This window comes from Barbus barbus (genome assembly GCF_936440315.1).
Source record: "Barbus barbus genome assembly, chromosome: 21".
NCBI classification, from domain to species: domain Eukaryota; kingdom Metazoa; phylum Chordata; class Actinopteri; order Cypriniformes; family Cyprinidae; genus Barbus; species Barbus barbus.
Genome location: NC_136749.1, coordinates 20,760,968 through 20,784,661, shown reverse-complemented (window position 1 = coordinate 20,784,661; position 23,694 = coordinate 20,760,968). Strand labels below are relative to the sequence as shown.

General features: G+C 39.0%; 1 protein-coding gene across 2 annotated transcripts in view; it reads right to left on the bottom strand.

Moving 5' to 3' along the window:
• Nucleotides 1–268: 268 nt before the first annotated feature.
• The window catches only part of LOC306887937 (four and a half LIM domains protein 3-like), a 47,024-nt gene continuing 23,598 nt past the window's right edge, over nucleotides 269–23,694 (bottom strand). For both annotated transcript variants that reach the window (XM_079445988.1, XM_079445989.1), the window contains 5 exons: nucleotides 11,474–11,652; nucleotides 6,690–6,864; nucleotides 4,120–4,289; nucleotides 3,194–3,380; nucleotides 269–1,899 (listed from right to left, as the gene is read on the bottom strand). In XM_079445988.1, the coding sequence (XP_079302114.1) occupies nucleotides 1,748–1,899; nucleotides 3,194–3,380; nucleotides 4,120–4,289; nucleotides 6,690–6,864; nucleotides 11,474–11,629 (840 nt within the window). In that variant the 5' untranslated portion in view covers nucleotides 11,630–11,652 and the 3' untranslated portion in view covers nucleotides 269–1,747. The remainder of the gene's footprint in view (nucleotides 1,900–3,193; nucleotides 3,381–4,119; nucleotides 4,290–6,689; nucleotides 6,865–11,473; nucleotides 11,653–23,694) is intronic.

The window sequence follows — 23,694 nt, the reverse complement described above, 5'->3', positions numbered from 1 at the left end:
CAGTGTTGAGAGGGAGCAGATTTGGCCACGTGTTTGTTTTAAGTTCTTATGCCGCATCAAGGCGAAGAAATAGCACACTCAGCACGTTTGCACATAAACACACCCATCTAGAGGCACAATGTAACCCTGAATGAGATTGAAGACCTTAGAGGATACTAGTAGGCTCATGGGTCTTTGGCCTAAACCAAGTCAATTTTTTACCAAAAATACTTGTTTTTGGTGCTTTTGCATAATGTAGTCTCTGAAAAAATGACATTACAGTTGGTTTAATTAATAAAATATTTATCAACAATCAATAAACTTTTTTTTCATTTGAAAAAAATATTTTATTTTACCACACCTCAAACTTACAAAGCTTGAATCACTTGAATTAAGAAATGCACATTAGCCAACTCTTTCTCTCCTGCATTAAAGCTCAAAGTGAATATATACTTATACATTTAGAAATACTCAGAAGGTGAAAATAGTAAAATTGGCATCAATAAAATTACAATACTTAATGTCTCAATTTGACAAAGTTTGACAACATGCATACTATCATTTTTGAGATACTGACACAAATATTGTTTAATTTCATTCACTCTTAACACAGAGGAGACATGTTTATAAAGATTTAAGAAATTATGATTTTAGAGGTCATACTGAATTATCAAACAAATAAAAAACAGGAAGTGAACAAGAAATAATATGTCGTTTGTGTATATACAGTGTAATGCGTGCTGTATCTCAAAGTTTCTGTGCTTTTATAGATTATTCAAGCTATAGTAGTGCAAATGCAAGTCTGACCTCCACCTGTATACAAAATGCATGTCAAACTTCATTTTCCCAAACATCTCTGGACTACAGAAACATTTCAGCTCTTACTTTTTTTCTGACATTGATATGCATTTTGGAAGACTCCCAATGAATTGAATGCATATGGAATTCAACAAATGTTGTTTGATGCTGAATTTCTGCTAAGAAAAACAAAAGGTTTTAGTGAAGTTTTAGAAAAAAAGTGCTCACTAACTACAGCAGTCACACATATTTATGTAACATATATGGTGTGTAAATGCTTAGATGTTTAGATTTGGGTGTCTGCTTCTAAAAGTGTAACTTTACTGTAACCAAAACTCAAAATCGGTTGTGCTTTCATTCATGTAGCCTACCCTTTGCTTGGCACAGAGTGTTTGCAAAAGTTCTAAATGGGCGTTCAGTCACTTTAACAGAACACCAAACCTTTGACCTTTGAGTGTTTATTAAGGAATCTGTTTGAGTTCTTTCACAGGCTGTAAACACAGACTACATCCACCCATTAATGACCATTACCAGCCTAATGACAGTTCTGGCTGGCCAGGAAAAATAAAGATGGGAATAACTAGTAGGCAGATCAGATATTTTTATCTGTGCATAGAGACCTACAAGTTTATGGAGTGTTGATTCTGGATTGTGCAACGGATAGACTGTAGTTGAAACTCAGCAACACATGGCTTTCACAACTCAACAGCAATCTTTGGTGCATCTTTTAAAAGTCTTGTTTATCCAGTCGTAAACCAGCAAGCCTATTCTTTGAGTATTTTGGTGAAGCTCAGACTATTGTGTGTGGGGCAGATTGCTGGTTTGCTGTGATCTCAAACAGCAGTATCTCCATGGGTGTAAATTGAGATGTGAAGTTCTCATTTGAGGGCACAGCAGTGTAAAATAGATGTGTGCATGTATATGTATGCGTGCATAAGGGAAGGTAAGGTGTGTGGACAGGGCTTGCGTTCTATAAGTTGCTGTTGCAGTTGCGACAGAGAATCTCATCTTGCTCAGGGAAGAAGCCTGCGCCCACCAGCGACACGGAGCAACGAGAGCAGGTGAAGCATGGCTGGTGCCATTGCCGGTCCTCAAACGAAATGTACTTTCCTCCACCAAAACCTAAAATGAAATGAAGTCCACAATCATGTAAAATCTCTGTGACATTTCAGATGAGTTCATCACATAACGTCCAAACTAACGCCCGTTTCACACCACAAGCGTTGCGTTAGCAGCGCATATTTTTTTCGGCGTGCATGTTAACAAACGAGTGCATTCACACCAGGAGCAGGAGAAGCGTGTGAGCGTCAAGCAGGAGCGTCGCGTGAGCAGCAGTGCCGCAATCGTTTCGGCACGAGTCTATTTTTGCTGTGCCGCTTACGCTGAATTAAAGTCACAGTGCATTGTTCTTGATCAAAATTGACCCGATTAACATTAAAAATAATACATTTCACCATAAATTCATGTAGTGATGTGTTTTGTGTTTCACAATCACCATATGAAAAAAATAAAATGCACGAGGTCTGTTAAATTAATAAAACTAGAGGCATTTGTTAGCTTTAATATTACTTTTTCAATTCAATTATTCAATCCAGTTACACTTTATTGTTGGAATTCTTTCCAAAATTTGTCTTAGATCTCATAGCGTGTCTCACACCAATTCACATCGATAATTACCAAAACAAACAAGACAATAGACACCTTAATACAAAAAACAACCGTATATACATAAACATACGGCTACAGTGCAATTGAATAGTGAGTCCTTTCTATTTTCCAGAACCCAGAGGCATATTTGAACCCCAATTCTGATTTATGAATTTTACAGACTGATACACCAAAGATTTACACAACATAGCCAATTCAATCTAGCATATGCAACTCCAAGCCTTCTGTTAAATGGCAAAAATTAATATTCCTCATACAAAATGTGTGAAGGGTCAGACATAATTTTTCCTGACAGGGTCGGCAATTTTTTTCATATACACATCTTGAAAACTTGGCTCAAGTTTATTGTGTAAACTACATATAATATATGTTATTTACATATGTGTGTGGGACAGAGGGGAGGAGGACACGGTAGCATCACAGAGTATGCTGGCCATATCTACATCAAAGCACATGGCACACAGTGTTCGGAGGAGAACGCTGGAAAATATGACAGAAATGACTATACTCGTCTGTATTGCAGTACAAGCCGTGGTTCAGCTGCGTGCGACAACTGCTGCCAGTATGAAAGGACAATGGGCGCGCTCTGCTCCTGCTCTGCATACTCATCGCTTCTGTGCCGCTCACGTGCCACTCACGTTTGCGGTGTGAAACGGGCGTAAGACACCTGTAATCCCTGACACAAAACCTGTTGCGGCACCACTGTCTGTATCTATTTTTAAACCAAAGTGACGTCTATGCATGTTACCTGTAATAGGTTTTTTGCAGGCTTCACACTTCTTGGCATACAGATTGCCAAAACATTTGAGGCAGTATGGGCTGTCATCGCGGGAGGTGAAGTGTTGGCCAGCTAGTTGGACTTTACAGCTTGTGCATACAAAGCACTCCTTATGCCACGGCTCATCCCTATAGGTCACACCACCTTTAGCCAAGGCCTGAGGAGGAGAGAGTTCATGAGAGACACAAACAGTAAGCATGAGCTTCCGTATACTTGACCTAAACCAAGCTACATGGAAAAATGTATGACATTCAAAGGCTTTGATTTACCATTGTTTATTATTCATAAAACCTTATGTCATGAGTGTGCATTCATATAATATTCAGGAATTGCACGCTTGGGATGGGTCACTATGGTTGTAAAATTTACAAGTTTGCTCAACAATTGAGGTTGGATAGTTTTCACTAGATTGCTAATAACTGAACACCAAATTAGCATAATAGAATGATTTCTGAAGGATCATGTGACGCTGAAGACTGAAGTAATGAATGCTGAAAATTCAATATTTTTACAATATTACTGTTTTTACTGTTTGTTTTTTTTCATCAAATAAATACCGCTTTGGTGCTCATAAGAGACCTTCAAAAACCAAAAATGGTAACATGTTGGATAATATGCATATGTGTGTGTGTATAAATTATTTTATTTATTAATTTATTTTTTGGTATTTCACAGAATTGTAGAGCCAAGATGCCAAACAGATGGTGCTTTGTCAGGACAGGATGTAAAACTGACAGCCAGAGTTAATCAGTGACCAGCAAGACTTCTGATATGCAACAGGAAGGAGAAATGAGGTCAGAATTCTGACTTTTTGTGGAGGAATGTGTGTGTGGACTGATGAGAAACACATGGTTACGTTTTTCAGGCAGAGAAGCTAGTAAAACCCCACCACTGACCTGTTTACATCGAGTACAGCGCGGCGCAAACTTGTTCTCATAGCAGGGTACACAATAGTGGTCATCTTTATCTGGAATAAAGGACTTGGATCCTATTGGCTGCTGACAGCTGTTGCAAATGAAACAGCTCTCATGCCATGTGGAGCCGGCATACTCAAGCTTCCTGGTTCCTGTGAGAGAGAGAAAAAGGAAGGAAGCCTTTAAAATAAACAATTTCCTTGTTTTCGACAGCTGTGCATATCATGTTGCCATAAAATCTATAAGTTTAATTAGCGATGTAACGTTACAAATATAACTAGGGCAGTTAACTGATTATATGTGACCAGTCATAAGTAGCATGGGTATATTTGTAGCAATATCCAAAAATACATTGTATGGGTCCAAATTATCGATTTTTCTTTTAAGCTAAAAATCATTTGGATATTAAATTAAGCTCATGCTCCATGAATATATTTTGTAAATTTCCTACTGTAAATATATCAAAACTTTATTTTTCATTAGTAATATGCATCGCTAAGGATTTCATTTAGACAGATTTAAAGGCCATTTTCTCAATATTTTTTTTTTTTTTGCACCCACAGATTCCAGATTTTCAAATAGTTGTATCTCAGCCAAATATTTCCCTATTCTAACAATTATACAGATTATGTATAAATCTCAATTTGAAAAAAAAAGGACCCTTAAGACTGGTTTTGTGGTCCAGGGTCACATATATTTGGATCAAATTAAGGACATGATGTGCTAATTAAATTAATTTAAATGAATGAATCATTAAGCATATCATTAATAAATATATTAATGTATACTGTATATTTGAAATAATTCTGATCTTTATTAAAGCTAAATTGTGATAGGATAAAGACACTGAATTAAAATACTATACACTGAAATATTTTCTTAAAACTAGAAGAAAGACTTAAAAACAAAGACCATAGTGTTTATTTGTGGACAGGTTACCAAGTAAACATGGTCAATTATGCCATCGTTTGGTTCTCAAGTCAGGGAATTCACAGAGATGAAAGATCTCCCAGTTAAATAATGCTGCCATTTTGGTGGAAAAGAGTTATAATTAATCTTATTCTCTGATAAAAATCACAATTGCCCATTGTAATTGCCTAGATTATTTGCATTTTCCAATTGTGGGACCTGCTGATGATCATGTCACCAACAGTCACTTCACCCAGGTTGAAAGACTTCATGTTTCTTAAGAGATCTCACCTGAGACTACTTATCGCTGGGATTTCCCTACAAAAGATGAATTTGAGCTTTCAAAGTGACAAAATGATGATCTGACAGTCGAGGCTCATCACATGATTAGCAGGTTAAAGGTTGATGTTCATAATCCACTAAGCGTTTCACACGTTACCCACATCAAAAGCCCTAATGAGATCCTCCTTAAAGAGGCCCCACTGCCAAAATCACCAAAGCTTTACACAGAGGGCAAATGATAAAGGTCATAATCCCCTGGATAACAAGAAACATTTAGAAGAAATATCAAGTTACAGCAAGGCTGTCTCCCTCAAGTTCAAAACTCACCCCAAAATATGCATTACCACATTTATCAAAGCAAAATATGAACTATGGACGAGAGCCCCCCATCCTTTGTCTTTCCCTTGTCATCTGCACATCACAAACAGAAGCCCTTACCACTAACAATATGTCTCTTATGTTCACAAAGACTATTGCAAAGCTAAATTTTCAGCAGCAATTTAATGCCACATGAAATCATTCTAATATGCTAATTTGTGCTCAATGTTGAAAACAGTTATACTGCTTAATATTTTTGTGGAATACATTTATTTTCATGAATAGAAACAAAACATGATTTATTTGAAATAGAAATCACATGTAATCCATTTAATGCATCCTTACTGAAAAAAAATAAAATCTTACTGACCCCAAACAAAGTAATGTAAGTGGTTTAGGCTGAATAAGTTGCAGAAGTTTCATACTTGAGTTAAAAACAACCTAACCACAACTCTAACCACATTTATGGAAAATCAATGCCTTGCAGGCATTAGAAAAATACATAAAATGACTTTCAATGCAGGGCTCACTTTGCAAGCCTTGTAAAAGAACAACATGTGTAACCTTTTGGAATTGTTACCTGCATTTCAGTTGGATGCAGCCTTGCTGAAATAGTTTACTGGCTTATCTCCTCCTATCATCAGAGGCTTGGATGGCAGCCATGCGCAATGATTTGGCTGAGACAGCAAGCCAGGCGACTGGCAATTATTTGGTCACATCTAACCTGCACAGCACTCCCTCACTTCTCTCTCTCTCTCTATTTTAGTCATGCTGCTGATACTTCAGATTTGCTTTGGCAGAACTTTGCCCCTTGTTTTGGCTCCTTCATGTTTGTGAATCTAATGTTACCTGCATACCTGTGGTCGTGACATGCTGTCTGTTTCAGCAGTGTGAAGACTTGCAGTCTTACACAACAGTATTGAGAACAAACTGAAGGAACGGTGCCAGAGTGTGATTGGACTAGACCTGAGACCAGTCTGAACAAGATTTGTCAGGAAATGAAACGAGTTATGACTGATGATATGTGCTGATGTCATTCATACCAGGCATGACGGTTTTATCGCAGGCCACACATTTGGAGGAGAACTCGTTGCAGTAGCAGTCATTGCACAGAAGAGCATCGTCCTGGCTGGTGAAGGGCTCGTCTGCCAGCGAACGGTCACAGCGGAAACAGCGGAAGCAGTGTTCGTGGTAGTGACGGTCCTCGTAAAATAGCTCCTGAATCACAAGGACAGAGATGTTATGAAGGGGAGAGTTCGTGCAAAAATCATGTTGTATGACCTTTTTTCAATGGAACACAAAAGGCAACATGTTAAAGAATGCACTTTTGATCGTGAATAAATCATGACAAATTTGCAGCAGATGGTGCACTGGTGTCTCCATATTAGAATATAAAAAAAATTGCAGTTATTGTTAAAGACAAGTTGACATACCAACAGATTAGCCATGATTATGAGAAAAAAAGTTAGAAGAGGCCACAAATTAGTACATTTCTGATTAAGATCTCAAGTAATGGCTATTTAGCCTCTCAAACTCTAGCACATGTCAGAATCAGAATCAGAATGAGCTTTATTGGCCAAGTATGTTTACACATACAAGGAATTTGTTGTAGTGACAGAAGCTCCACAGTGCAACAGAAAGACAGCAACAGGACAGGACACAAGATAATAAAAGAATAACAACAATTAACCAAAAGGCAATGTACAAAGCAGCAAGAACACAATATATAATATAGACAACTATGTATGTACAGGTCAAAATTAGTGAGTGTGGTGAATGGATAGTGTATTATAGTTGTGTGTTCCACGTTTATTGTTGAGTGTTCATGAGATGGATTGCCTGAGGGAAGAAACTGTTCCTATGTCTGGTCATTCTGGTGCACTGAGCTCTGTAGCATCGACCAGACGGTAACAGTTCAAAGAGGGAGTGTGCTGGATGTGAGGGGTCCAGAGTGATTTTACCAGCCCTTTTGCTCACTCTGGATAAGTACAGTTTTTGGAGAGTGGGGAGGGTTGTACCAATGATTCGCTCAGCAGTCCGGACTACCCTCCGTAGTCTTCTGAGGTCAGATTTGGTAGCTGAGCTGAACCAGACAGTTATAGAAGTGCAGAGGATGGATTCAATGATGGCAGAGTAGAACTGTTTCAGCAGCTCCTGTGGCAGGTTGAACTTCCTCAGCTGGCGAAGAAAGTACAGCCTCTGCTGGGCCTTCATGACAATGGAGTCTATGTGAATATCCCACTTCAGGTCCTGGGAGATGGTGGTGCCCAGGAATCTGAATAACTCCACTGCAATCACGGTGCTGTTCATGATGGTGAGTGGGGGGAGAGCAGGGGGGTTTCTCCTGAAGTCCACTATCATCTCCACAGTTTTGAGCGTGTTAAGCTCCAGGTTGTTAAGACTGCACCAGACAGCCAGCTCCTTAACCTCCTGTCTGTAAACAGACTTGTCACCGTCCTGGATGAGGCCGATCAGTGTGGTGTCGTCTGCGAACTTCAGGAGCTTGACAGAGGGGTCTTTAGAGGTGCAGTCGTTGGTGTAGAGGGAGAAGAGCAGTGGGGAGAGAATGCAGCCCTGAGGAGCTCCAGTGCTGATGGTACGAGTGCTGGATGTGAATTTACCAAGCTTTACTAGCTGCTGTCTGTCTGTCAGGAAGCTGTTGATCCACTGGCAGACGGAGGTGGGGACGAAGAGCTGGATTAGTTTATTTTGAAGGGTTTCCGTGATGATGGTGTTAAAAGCAGAGCTGAAGTCCACAAACAGGATCCTCACATAAGTCCCTGGTCTGTCCAGATGTTGCAGGATGAAGTGCAGTCCCATGTTGACTGCATCATCCACAGACCTGTTTGCTCTGTAGGCAAACTGCAGGGGGTCCAGTAAGGGTCCAGTGATGTCCTTCAGATAAGCCAAAACCAGTATTTCAAATGATTTCATGGCTACAGACGTTAGGGCCACATTAAGTCCAGTAATTTTGGGCTTCTTTGGGATGGGGATGATAGTGGAGCGTTTGAAGCATGAGGGGACTTCACACAGCTCAAGTGATCTGTTGATCTGTGTGAAGATGGGGGCCAGCTGATCAGCACAGGTTTTTAGGCAAGCTGGTGACACATCGTCTGGGCCTGGTACTTTCCTTCTTTTGCTCTTTCTGAAGACCTGGCACACATCATCTTCACTTATTTGAATTGTAGGTGTGGGGGAGAGGAGGGTTGCTGGAGGTGTGAATGGTTGTGTGGAGAGGTGTTCAGGGCGGGTGTGGGGTGATCTTTCAAAACGACAATAAAAGTCGTTCAAGTCGTCTGCCAGGTGTTGATTCTCCAGAGTGCTGGGGGATGGTGACTTGTAACTGATGATATCCTTCATTCGTATCCACACTGAAGCAGGATCACTGGAAGATAATTTTTTCCTGAGCTTGTCAGAATAATTCCTCTTTGCCACTCTGATCTCCTTTTCCAGTGTGTATTTGGCCTGTTTGTACAAGACTTTATCCCCCTTTCTGTAAGCATCTTCTTTGGCCTGACGGAGCTGTCTGAGTTTTGCAGTGAACCATGGTTTGTCATTGTTGTAGATTAGATGAGTCCTGTTAGGAATGCACATATCCTCACAGAAACTGATATAAGATGTTACAGTCTCTGTGAGCTCGTCCAGATCGATGGCAGCGGCTTCAAAAACAGTCCAATCAGTGAGGTCGAAACAGGCTTGTAGATCCCGCTCTGTTTCGTTAGTCCATCTTTTAACAGATCTTAATACAGGCTTTGCAGACTTAAGTTTCTGCCTGTAGGACGGTATAAGATGAACCAAACAGTGATCAGAGAGTCCTAAAGCTGCTCGTGGTACAGAGTGATATGCGTCCTTTATCGTTGTGTAACAGTGATCCAATATATTACTGTCTCTGGTGGGACATGTGATGTGCTGTCTGTATTTTGGCAGTTCACAGGAGAGATTTGCTTTATTAAAGTCCCCGAGAATGATTAAAACAGAGTCCGGGTGTTGTTGCTCACTCTCTGTGATCAGATCAGCGAGTTTCTGTAAAGCTGTACTCACGTGCGCTTGCGGTGGAATGTAGACACTCACGAGAATGAACGAACAGAACTCCCGCGGCGAGTAGAACGGCTTGCAGTTAATGAAGAGCGTTTCTAGATCTGAACAGCACATCTTCTTTAACACAGTTACATCTGTACACCACCTCTCATTGATGTAAAAGCACGTCCCGCCGCCGCACGATTTCCCCATTGATTCCGCGTCGCGATCTGCTCTGATCAGCTGGTAATTAGGCAGATATAGCACGCTGTCCGGTATGTCGCCATTCAGCCAGGTTTCCATGAAACACAGGGCAGCAGAGTGAGAAAAATCCTTGTTTGTCTGGGAGAGCAGAAGGAGTTCGTCCGTTTTGTTGGGTAGAGAGCGGAGATTCGCCAGATGGATGCTAGGCAATGCCGTTCGAAATCCGCGCTGACGAAGCTTCACGAGCGCTCCGGCTCTCTTCCCCCACCTGCGCCTCCTGTAGCGTTTGACCAGAGCTACGGCTCTGCCAACTACAATGTCCAGCAAAACGTCTGAAAAATCTAAATCTGGTAAAAGATTTTGTGGTGTGTTCTGCCGAATGTTCAGCAGGTCATCCCTGGTAAAACAGATCGTATTTGAAAAACAAAAAACAGGAAAAACAAACAAAAACAGTACAAACACTGAAGAGCAACGCACAATAGCTGTCATCATCGGCACCATTTTTTATTTTTTTTTCTAATGTGGAGAAAAAAGGTGGATTAGATTTTTTCTAATCTAGTGCATCTATTTCTAGATGCACTAGATGCATAACTAGTGCATCTAGTTATGAGTGTGTGTCTGTGGAGAACATGGCGCCTGGGTTAACTCATGTAAATTATGTAAACACAGAGTAATAAGACATGGAGGGTGAAATTTATGACCTGTGCTGCAAATGGCCAAGACAAACAGTGACTTAATTTAGCACCTGCTGTCCCTCATTGTCAATAAGTCATCAGACTCTTTGTCTGTAAGCGCATGGATTCGCGATTTCCTGTGGGGAGTTTACTACTGTGTTAAATGAACTGCATTGTTTGGTTTTTATTTCATTTTGAAAGGGATTACTTACCCTCAGAATGGGAAGGATTAAAACCTCAATTGGTCGCTTTTATGTTTTGCCTTAGGTTTTTAACATTATTGGCCTGACTGAAGATGAGTGACATTTCTAATTGGACAATAAATGCCTCTCTCAAAAGAACTGCTAAACGGACAGTTTCAGCCTGAAACCACATAAAAACGCTTTCACGGTGTAATTGAGTCCTAAATTTTTCCAACCACCATGGATACGCTCCTGTAAAATCAAAAGTTTGCTGTAGAATGTGAACCAGGCACTGTTTGCATGGCTTTTTTTAGGGAATCGTTCAGTCAGAAGTCTAAATGTGCGGCCAAATTTATCGTCATTTGGAAAAATTTGTGCGAGAAATCTAGTTATTCCAATACAAATCCACATCTGGAAATTTGTGAGCGATTTCACACTGGGTTCATGAAATTTGGTCATGCAAATTTGTAACATTTGCCAATAAAAAGAAAGATTTGAAAGTGAATTCTGTGTGAACTGTGCTTCATTCATTGCCAAACTACTTATAATGGACATTTGATTGCACCTTAAAGCAACAGTCCATATTTATTGTCACTGTATTTAAAAAAGCAGCTTAAAAATATCTTCTTTTGTGTTCCACAGAAGAAATAAAGAAGTAAACAACAGAAGAAATAAAGTAATACAGGTTTAGAATGACACAACAAGGGTGAGTAAATTAGGACAACTATCTCTTTAATAAGCGCAACTCACTCTTGAATCATGGCCAATCAGCTCTTTGCACTCATCGCAGGTGTTGGCGAACAGGCTGTCGTAGCAAGGGATGCAGTAAGGGTTGTCCTCCGCCTGGATGTACTTCCTGCCGTATAAGGACTCCTTGCAGCTGTCACAGTCAAAGCGTTCGCTCATGTTGCTCTGATCCGAGTCAGTCCCTGTGACAACACAAGGAACATTCAGTGAGGTGAGCTTTCAATCACAGCTACATCGCACTGAGAGAAAAGACACACACGAACAAACACAAACAGACAGATCTGTCACGAAGCACTGTGCAAGACGTCTATTAAGTTTTATAGCTCTGTGATGATAGCTGGGAAACGAGAGGGAGGAAGCTGGAATTTTAGCAAGCACACAACCGTATACTGCATGTGACGTGGCAGCTGTAGCGGCGCTTCAACGGGAGGTCACTTTTAGACATTTCTAAGTTTGACCCCCACTTTTTGAGAGATGATCATTGTGTTTTAAGAGCTTTGTTTTGCTTGGCCACAGAGCAAAGACCAGTGTTTCTCAATGTTTTTTTCACGATGTCACACTGTGATGATTGTGTTTTTGAGACACTGTAGCAAGATAAAAGTACTTTAACTTTTAAAAAAAGCATCAAGACCTTTTTTTCCCAAAATGTCTGCATCATCTTGTTTTTGCATGAAAGTAAACGACCTCTTAACATGGCTAGCTTTTTAGCAAGTTATGTAAGACTACCTAATCAGGCAAACATTAAATCAAAATTTAACTTTCACAAACCAGAATTAGAGTTGAATGATTATTCATTAGTTTTATACATTATTAATAAGCTGAACTGTGTCTCAACAGTGTCACTGTGACGCAGCTCAACAAAATACAACACAATCTATTATAATCAGCAATGCGGCCTACACTGGATGCGGCGCGGCATGACACAACAAATCCCCGAAATCCCTCCCTGTTGTGAGAGTTTTATTATATTGCTGCAACTTTAGTTAAAGTACAAATACATTTTTATCAGTCATAACTTCTGATGAATTATAACACAGTAGTGTAGTCAAAATTACTGACTTCTGTACCTCTCGGTACTGAAATTTTAAAAACATCCATTTCCCGCTAACATTTGAACGCTGTTGAGGATTACTAAACACTGCTCAAATGTTAGCGGGAAATGGACGTTTTTAAAATTTCAGTACCTACTGATACCAAAGTCGGTACTTTTGACAATACTATAACACTGGACTAAAATTAAGCTTTCAAGTCTGCATGTGTTGACCGCCTGAGTTTGCGCATACTATTAAATGGATTATACTATGAAAGGCTACGCGTTCGACTGTATGCATACACTAGTTTACATGTACATAAATGAAGTATACTTTGGGCTTAACCCAGACTTTCTCGCTTAGTCATCCACGTGCTGAAAAAAAGACAAACCCTCACTGCCTGACAGATAAAAGGCCTGCAAGATCACAGAGGTAAGACTATATTCTTGACTGATGGAGGTCTGCGCATTTGAATGCTTCACCAGCAAATATTTGTGAAGTAAACACTTCTGCCTTGGATGCGCAGACCACCTAGGTAGATTGTTTAGAGAACCACAAAAGTGACAAGAACTCTTAATTTTTTTTTGAAAGACCAAGCACTGATCCCAAACAACACAGATGGGTTTCTGTTTTTTATTTTGTAATGCCTGTCTTACATCAGACACACACCTTCATAGGGGAGTATGGATCAGGTTTGTTCACATTCGGTACAAAAACATACCCCACGTTCACAATGCGAGGTGTTAAAACCATTTACAGTAATCACATAAGCCGACAGTGTAATAAAAACACCAGCTTGACCTTAAAATGAGCATACGGCTCTGCGAGTGCCCATCACGGAATAATATTGTTACAGCGTTGCGACAACGCTATCAGGTTGCCAAAACATTACAGAGACTTTGGAGGAAAGCCTTATGATAAGTGATAGGCCTCCTTGGAAGAGACAAGCTCAGTGTATCATTTTCCACCCAGCTAATAATAATAATCAGCCACCACTGAAATAATGAATCTATTTGCGCTCCCTGTCTTACACACGCCCATAGGGAGGGTGTAATCACAGGATGCAAGATGAAAGATATCAACCACCGTGTTTCATCTTTCCTCTTTCCCCTGGCATGACAAAAGACAAATGATCGTGGGTGTGAAAGGCTAAGATAAAAAAGGGCAACGCACCTCCCAAAGCTTCATAAATAATCAGCTGACACTCTTTTACTACGATGATACCACCACTTACTCTCAGCTGGGAGCTGCTTTAAAAGCTTCTTTGCCCTGGATCTACTCGTAAATTAGGGAGTGTTAATGTTAAAGGCTCCCATGGCCTGAGGCTGCCCCTGGTTTACATCATTACAGACCTGCGTTTGAGGGAATATGAACCTTCTCTGTTCCCATCAAGGCTATCATGGTTTTGTGTTTCTCGTAGATGGGTTAATGACATCATCACATCATTGTCTTGGTCATTAATTTAGTCAAAAGTACATTACAAATATACATTTTATTTTCAAATATAATTTGGCTTTGTAGAGACATGACAAGGTTGGGAACAAAATGTCATGTAGTGTGACTCTCCAAAAATGTATGATACTTATGAATTAATAAAATGTATAAAATAAAATTTTGACCCTGAAAATATCTAAAACTTTTTTGAAAATAATGGAATTTGTAAGATGTGAAGATGAGTCTTAAAAAATGTTTTCAAAACCAAATTAAATCAAATTAAAGTGTTTCTAAGAAATTGGCATGTATTCTTTGTTTTATTTTTCCTTTCATTTGTTCAGTGTTTTTGACATTTTCATTATTTTTTTATTTTTATTCTTAATTACCTTTTTTTTTTTTTTTTTTAGGTTTTAGTTTAATTTCTCTTAGTAATTTTAGCACTTCAACTTTATTAGCTTCAGATTCAGTTTCAGTTAACTTTTTTTTTTTTAAAGTTTTAGTTAACAATAACAACACTGCTGTCCTTTGATGACAAGTAACAGGATCTTATTTTTGTACCAGAGACAGCTTTTGTGCAGGTGTGTGAACACCTGGGATCCATCCCAAAACTTCCATTTACTTCCTTCACCTTTCTTCAGATCTCCAGAGCTAATAATTTCCTGGCAACTTATTAGACTGCAAGAAGGAGAGATGAAACCTGGCTTAGTGCTAAATGTAGCATGTTCTAAAAAGTTATGGAGGTCTGACAAATATCTTTTAAATGTATGTGAAGAAAATTCATTGCTTATAATGAAAGTTGACAGATCTATGCATCTCTGTTCTTTGATTTGGCAGGCATATGCTAAATTTCACATTAAATTTCATCTAAACACAGGACGGGCTGTTTGCACACGCCAGGAAGGATCACCAACAGCGTTTCGAAAGCCTCATCGTTCACAAAAGTAACATCAACAATCGTTCTGCAGCCTGACTACAAGTGTGTTTACGGTCTCTGGGGAGACGTGAGCTTTAGTTAGAATAACTCGCCTCCTGGTAATCATTAAAGATGAGGTAGGACCGAGTCCTTCACTGTATGAGGGAATTATTGTTCCCCCTAAGATGATATATAAATACTTATTTTGTCAAGGGCGGGGGTTGTTTTACTTCCTTTATGTGCTGAGTTTCTAAAACATCTTATGAGAGCAACAAATGAAACAAGCAACATGAGAGTAAATGGGCAGTTTGGACTAAGGTGGAGAACATGATGTCATCAGTGACCCCAGGGCTAGACGTCCAGAAATGATTCAATCTAGAAGCTGGGAAAATTAAGCAAGACATCTCCCTTTACTTACAAAGTCGGAGCTGGCTTTGGTTGAAAGCTAACGTGTTATTTTGAACAGAACCACAAGGAACCCTCTTGAAAATGTAAGCAGGAATTTACTCTTCTTTGCACAAAGTGTTTTGTGACTGATGAACTGGTCTGAGGTAAAATACCACAACTGTGAGCAAAACAGTCCTTGAGGGTTGAGGATGTCCAACAAAACACCATGACCTATCAGCTCTGTTTATTTAATCTAGTCTGCAAAATGTCACTGCTTTTATTAAACCATCAGAACATATCACACTATGTCTTCATGAAAAACATGTTTCTTTCTTTCTTTCTTTCTTTCTTTCTTTCTTTCTTTCTTTCTTTCTTTCTTTCTTTCTTTCCTTCTTTTTCCTGTTCATCTGAAATAGAACCTTCATTCATCTTTGGAACACAAATTCAGATATTTTTGATGAAATCCAAGAGCTTTCTGACCCTGCATAAACAGCAAAGAAACTGCCACTTTCAATGCCCAGAAAGGTAGTAAGGATCTCGATAAAATAGTCCATGTGACATCAGTGGTTCAACCTTAATTTTATGAAGCTACAAGAATACTTTTTGTGCACAAATAAAAAACCGTTGCTGTCTATGCAGGGTCATAAAGCTCACGGATTTCATCAAAAATATCTGAATTTGTGTTCCGAAGATGAACGAAGGTTTTACGGGTTTGGAACAACAGGAGGGTGAGTAATTAATGACCGAATTTTCATTTTTGTGTGAACTATCCCTTCAACTAACATACCAACCAACCAATATAATTATTTGACCCTTTTACTGTTGTTGATTGCTTGGTGATAGTGAACATTCTGAGACAACATGCAGCTTTGTGGCTTCCAGCATAGACAGTTGCTACATACTGTGTAGTTGGTCACTCCCAGTCTGCTGTCAGTCCGTCTTCCCGCACTACTATGAAGGAAATAATTGTTTTAGCGGCCTTAGGCCAGCTCTTAAATATTTCAAAGGAGCTATCTTGTCGCCTTCTGGTCCTATCTGTATCTGAAGGATATGGTGGTCCTTCTCAGAACAGTCTGTGAGATTCTTGGGGAATGACAAGGCCACAATGGCATGTTTGTCTAACTTCAGAGAGACCAGACTGAAAGGGAGCAGGGCAGTAGGGGCATGGGCAGTGTGTTCGCACAGACTCCCGTCCTGTGCCAATTTCACAGACACCAGAACTAATCCTCTGACCAAACTCCCATCACGCTCTGCTTTACTTTACAGGTGCCTCCCGCTGGGAAACTGACCCAGGCCTTTCCTGTTCCTAGGGTCCAGCCAGAGCTCGGCCTGTCAAACGTCTGCCTGGGCAACAGGAGGCAATGGCTGTTTGCCACCTCACCGTGACTATTACACAACATCCCAAATTTAATAATTCACCTACTTTTACTGTATATAGTTATCATTGAATTAAATATTATGTCAATGGAATAACATCCTGTTCTGCATCAAGCATCCCACTGCAAAATAGATTCTGTCAGATTAATACTGAGGCTGCCATAATTGGCCACATAATTTCAGGCTTGTGGCAAATATGATGAATGTAATATGTTAGATATAAGAAAATAATATTGTGTACTGTTTATGTAATATGTAGCTTTTAGAAACTATAAGGGCAAAACAGAGTGATGAAGGGCAGGTAGGATCACAAAGGTTCATAAAGTAAACTGGCGAATGAAAATGCAACATATGGATAAACAGACAGCAGTACACTGAGATCAGTCTGCCATTGGAGCAGCTCCAGGCACAGCGATAGCTCTAGATTTGCAGCAGAAAACACACCACCAGCAGATACTAATGTATATCATCTTAAGCTAAGGAAGCAACATTTTATGTCCAATGGCAACATAGAAATTCATTATATATATAATTAGTTATTTAAATTTTTTCACATTATTACAGTTGTTATTGTTTAAACTATTCTTAGCATGTATTCTTAAAATGTCAAAAATATTTTGGCCCAAATTCTTTTTTTTCTATCCACAATGTTTTGCGATAACGAATACTGTGATATTCTGTCACTAATGCTACAGTAAAATCACTCTTGAAGACAGTGGAGTACATTGACTCCATATTGAATTTCAGAGGTCAGACATTCTTGACAAAACTGAAGTGCTAAAATTAAGAGCTGACAGGTTCCAGAGACAAGATGGAGGTGATGTCTGCCAGACAAAACACTTATGTTTTTGTTGTAAAGTCACAGTATCAATTAAATCTGAGAACGCTGGTTGTGGAGAAGATGTAGGCTACATGTGCACTTGGTATTGCCTTTTAGGATTGGCTCTCGTCACATCAGATAAAGCAAAAACGGCAGAGAGAAGGAGGAAAGAGGGGGAGGGTGAGTCTTATCTTAGGAAGCAGAGAGGCAATTGCCGATGAAAAGGAGATAACATTCAAAAACAAATCCGAACATTTGCTCTCGCTCATTCACACATCATCTTTATCAGTTTTTGATGCTTGACAGAAGATCTCCACTTACATTAGGTATTTTGTATACAGTACAGTACACAGAGCTGTTTTCTCACAACTGCTGATGTTCACATGCTGAACAGTGGTTCTCAAACCCTCCAAAGTCAGGAAGAAACTACTTATTGAGTAAATAAATTATAATTAAATAAAAAGCTAAATAAATAATTTATTTTAAACTCTATGCCACTGTTTAAGATCTTCTGCTGTAAAATATGCCTAATGGTAATGGTTGTGCTTGTGAAATTGGGCCTTTGTTGTTTACTCTCCCTGGAGAAGACGCTTTGACAAGGCTAGTAAATGATCTGTTCGACTGCTGCCACGGAGTTTAAAACCTACACATTTTCTCTAGTGTGACAGTGATAAGAGTTAACATTCGTACTGGCCAGACACCAAATGTTGCAACTGCAGAGGGCTAGATCTCATTTATACCGTGAATCCATCTTCTGTTACAGGCCCAGCCATGTGGAACAGACGTCACTGACCACAGTTATCCTTCAGAATTACCATCATCTGCAAATAATCCACACTGAGACAGCTTTGCAAAACAACAAGCTTTGACGTAAACCAGACAACAAGCCATATAAACAAACGCTCTTTCTTTCTAACCCTTTTTATCAACCCAAAGTATTATTTACCCCTGCATAAGATTAAATCACAACTAGCCTCATTGACGCAAGAAGGCAGGTACTCTTGGGTGACTGATCAGTATGGGTCTGTTTGTTAGTTTCTGAGCCTATTCTATTTTAGTGCATGTTAGATGTGAGACAGGAACAAGCCAGAAGAATAGACATACACCAGGCCTAACATGTCATTTCCATTGAGCCCTTAAAACACAGCTTTGTGCCGCATGAGGATGGCAAAGTCAGATTCACCTCGTAAACATCAATGAACATTAATGAGCACCTGCTTCAGGAGCTAACATTAACAAGGATGTCATTTTCCTAGCTTTTAAGCAGAAGGGAGGTGTGGATATATGCACTGAAAATCACCTTCACAAACCACCGGCCCTTCAAGAGGCATATGGATGTGTGTGTAAGCCATCATCCAAGGCTAACTCTAACTCCATTCACAACAAAAACGGCCTTATTTGACCCTTTTGGCTTTTTCACTATAGCTGTTTGACATTTCAGACTCGATCTGTGCCAAGACGGTTTTGCAAAAGGCTAGTGCAGCAGTCATTAAAAAGGACATGCAGGACTGCCCAAAGTCATTGTCAGCAGAGTCGAGCTAAAGCCACTATGCTTTAGCAAAGGCCCTGAGGAGGAGGAAATTTTCTGTTTCACAGAAATTTTATTCTAAATTATAGCTCTGTATGAGAGAGGCATTAAGCCAAAGTGGAAAGAAAAAAAAGGGGCACAACAAAAACAATCATGCTACTCTATATTCATATTGCAGCTAGTTACAGTAACCGGTGCTTGCCCATACAAAAGTCTTCGCTACAATGCTACAGTAAGTAGCTGTGTCCTATGTGATTGCTTACTAGTCTGAGCCTGAGATTATTTATTTAATAATTTTGTGCTGTTTATTATCCACTGTACAATAAGCAAAACTATATGCAAAATGTAGAAATACAATACTGTTCAAAAGTTTGGGATCAGTGAAAATTTAAGAAATTAATACTTTAAGTAATGATGCATTAAATTGATCAAAAGTGACAGTACATAAGTTTACATAAAAATATAGAAATTGAGATATTATTATAGATATAGATGTTATTTCTTATCATAATCTTATCATTATTACTTATGTATCAAAATATAAAACAATTGCATTACTAACTTTTTTTTTTTTTTTTTTTTTGCTAATGCAGCCTTGGTGAGCATAAGAGACTAATTTCAACAACATTAAAAAATCTTAGAGACCCCAAACTTTTTATTGTTACTGTATGTGTATATTTTCCGGGGGGTATGATGATTGATAAGTACTGAAAAGGTAGCATAGCACTGTGACATAATCATATTTATATACTTTAATACTTTTTTATGGTGGCCAAGAGAGCTCAACGTGCTGCAACTTCAGAAAACACATGCAAATAGAAAAAGCATCAGCAAATCAAGAAAACATCTTCATCAATTTGATAGTAGGTGCTACAAATGCTCACAACACAACCAAATAAAGAAACGCACTGCAAATGCTCACAACACAACCAATGAAGAATTTTATTTGCAAGAATTTTATTTCTTTATTTGGTTGTGCTGTGAGCATTTGCAGCTCATGTGTTTTCAAATTGGTGAAGTTGTTTTCTTAATTTGCAGGTGTTTTTTCTATTTGCACTGCGTTGAGCTCTCTCGGCCACCGTACTTTTTACTTTATAGAATGCTATGAAATAAACTTTGTGACACTTTTTTGTTATTGCTTCAACTGCTGTGACTGCATCTGCATTTCAGGTCTGCTTCTGCTCAAGCTACTGTGCCAAGAAAAGGTGAAAATAGAGGTAGATTTATTCATCATCTGTATTTATGTCCATGTAGATGGTAAAAAAGGGTCTTGCCTACATATTTCTCTCTGTGTAGCGAGAGACAGAAGGAAAAAACTGCCATACATTACAGTTTAACATCTGCTTTCTATTGACAGAAGTATGCAGTTGACTCTAGACTGCCAAAGTAGGTTTTGGAGAGTCACTGGCCGAAGAATGCAGGAAGGGCAGTCTTTTCTTCACTTTTTGTAGTATTTGCCAGTAAGTGCTTCAGAGGCAAGAAGAATACAAAGATAGAAACTGACAGTATGAAGAGCGGACTGGGATGAAGAGAAAAACTTAAAAAGAGGAGGTTTGTATGGTTTGAGTTGTATCAGGTCATGGAATCCAAGACAAACCAGAGAAAGACCTGGTGAATTAAATGTTCACAGCTTTGTTGCATTAAAAGGAGGAAAGAAGGAGGGCAAAATGAGAGAGGTGGAGAGAGTCCTTTAACCAGAGTGAAGACAACTAAGGTTGGGTTATTGATGGGGAGGGGTGTTCAAAGGATAATGTAAGACAGTAAGAAAGAAGCAGTGAGTATATTATTGCTCCCAGAACAAACAAACACAATTGTAATCCCACGAGCTTGCTCGCTTTTTTGTTTCCCAGTGGCTACACAGAGTAGAATTTATGACCAAACATGGTCATATCCATGTGTCATCAACCTTCTGTAACTGAATGTGCCTTTGTTTAATCGTTCAGAACTGTAACCTAAAGTCACATAAGATGAGGTGAATATCAACACATGCATCTATGAGGTGATAATGTGAGAGAGGACAATGACAGGGAAAGGACAGGGAGAATAAGGAAAGGGAAAAGAAAAAAAGAAAAAAAAAATGGAAACAAGTGGAAATAGAAAGGGAAGATAAATAATAAGTCAATAATAATAATAATAAATAAGGGAAAATAAAAGAGAAAAACAAATGGGAAAGGGAAAAATAAAAAGGGAAAGGAAAGAGAAAAGCAACACATAAATGGAAATTAAATGGAAAAGGAAAAGGAAAGTGAAGGGAAAGGAAATTGGAAAGGGAAAAAAACAGGAATAGAAAAGAAGAAGGAGAAAGAAAAAAGAAAGCAAATTGGTGATGAATGGACTGACTGACAAAAGTCAAATAGCAGAATCAGTAAGTATCTTTCTCATTGAAGCCGCATTACACTTGACTTGAATGGGACCAATTCTAAGCTGATCAATCATCAGAAGTGAAGTGTGGACACTGGATGCCTGAATTCTGCCCGTCCCGCTCTGTATATTCCTAAAACAACCCTACGATTACAGCAGAGTGCTGCAGAGGCTTGGCAGTGCTACACGTCAGATGTCTGTACTCGTTCTTCTCCATGCTGAATAGAAAATAAAGACACAGAAAGGTGGTCTGGCAAACACAAGGGGCATTTGTAAAGCATTTCCTTGGGCTAAGGGTGGACTCCTAAATTTCACTGGTGGTTTTTTAACATGCTGTAGCAGAGAGCTTTTTAACCTCTGGAACACTTGCTTTGATCAGATGTCTTTTGATGTTGTTGATGGAAACTGGTCTTAAGCACACCTCTTCATCCTCAACATGACAAATTATTTACAATGTTTAGAATAATCGCTGGCAAGGTAGATTGAGAATAACATTCAAGTTTTACTTTCCAAACCCGGTTGCCAAATGACTGAGATGATGTTCATTGACTAAACAACAGCATAATTGAAGAGCACAAATTCATCCAGTCAGTTACTGAGAATTGAATGTAAAACTCTTTTATGTCGTTTTCACTCTCTTGTTTCTCTTTTACACCCCAAACGTATGACAGATATTTCTGAGAACCCAAGTTTGCTCTAGTCAAGTTGATATGCTCTGATCTGCTTGATGTTAGGAAAACAATGAGAAATGGAAGCTTTAGCGCAAGTTCTACTAGGAAGTCTTAACGGTACGTCACACAGTACAATTAGATCTAGCCAATCACTCGACATGAGGAATATATAAGCTCTCTACTCACCCTTCCTTGTGTTTGCAGAAACTCACTTTGACGTTCCCTGCTCAAGCTGTCGCTTGACTTATTGCCTGATTTTCCCTGGGTTACTTGCATATATTTAAGTTTGTCTTCTGCGAACGATTGCGAGTTTGACATTCCTCTAAAGATGCACGCTAGAGTGTTGGCATTGTGAAATGCCCTGGTGTCGCGGTGAATGTTTGCGATTGTTTGGTAGTGTTGCCAAGATATACAGGTGTTGGGGTTTTCATGGCATCCTTAATGCGATTGGGGGGGGGGGGGGGGTGGGTAAGGGGTGTGTGCTTATGATTAATCTTTGCAAGCTCGGTGATATCTTTAACCTACATTTAAAAGAAACAAGATTAAATATTTTCAATACGTTTACTTCTATAAGGAGCATTACAAACCCATTTCCTACCAAAATTATAATATTTCACGAGATGTTTGCTCAGGCTAATTCAATACATTCAATGTTTAGAACAACTCTTTTGTTATGAGGCATCTTGAGGCTCATTATTATAGCCCTTACAATCTTTACGCTGATAAAGACTAAGTTGCTTGCATTATACATTTCTGTAAAATACCCTATGTCTAGCACACCGTAAGGTATTTGTTGTCTTAATCGTATGCTTTTGTCTTTATGTTCTTTCAGTCATTGTTTCATTTGCATCTAGATCTGCAACAATCCCTGGGTGCCTTGTACTGGAATGGGGTAAGTTTTACAACTTTGAGTCTTTCCTGTTGTGTATAGCCCATTTCTGCAAAGAGGTCCTCACTGTCTATTTTTGCATGAGCATCCTCTGTATAAAAGCAAGAATGTAGACACGTCTTCTTGCTATGCTCAAAACATTAGTTTTCCTGATGCACAATATATTGACTAAGAATTGCATCACAGTTTTGTCTAATCTCATTATTCTTATATTATTCTCAGGACATATTTATATTTAATGTAATTAGCTTAGCTATGTGGCATTAGTCTGCTCTGATGAATAACTAGCTTGCGCATCTCTTTTTCTATGTGGTGAGCATTAAAGTAGTCTATATACTCTTGGAACTTGTACTTGTGAAGGCCTTTCTAGTCTGAAGTGTTTTACATACTTCCCGTCAATAGACATGACGTCCTCTCTGGATTTCCTCCTCAACTTTGTTAATGCTTGGACTTGGACGTATAATTACTGCATTTCTGTTCATTTTGTTTGTGTCCCAGGACATTAATGTCCTGGTCAGTGTATGCTCATTCGTGACGTTATGCTTTACGGTTATGAAAAAAAAAAAAAAATTATTTGTGTAAGGGCATATTATGTAGTATGTAAGGGCCTTATGATTTTACAGGGTTCAATAGCTATCTAAAGACAATTAGCTAGTAAGGTATCGTTGTCAAATATAAAGCGTTCTTATCCACAAGATTAATTTTTCTTAGTCGCTGTTAGAACCCTAATACTACCTCTATCATTTAAAGGTGCCATATAATGGAAAACTGTATTTACCTTGGCATAGTTGAATAATAAGAGTTCTGTACATG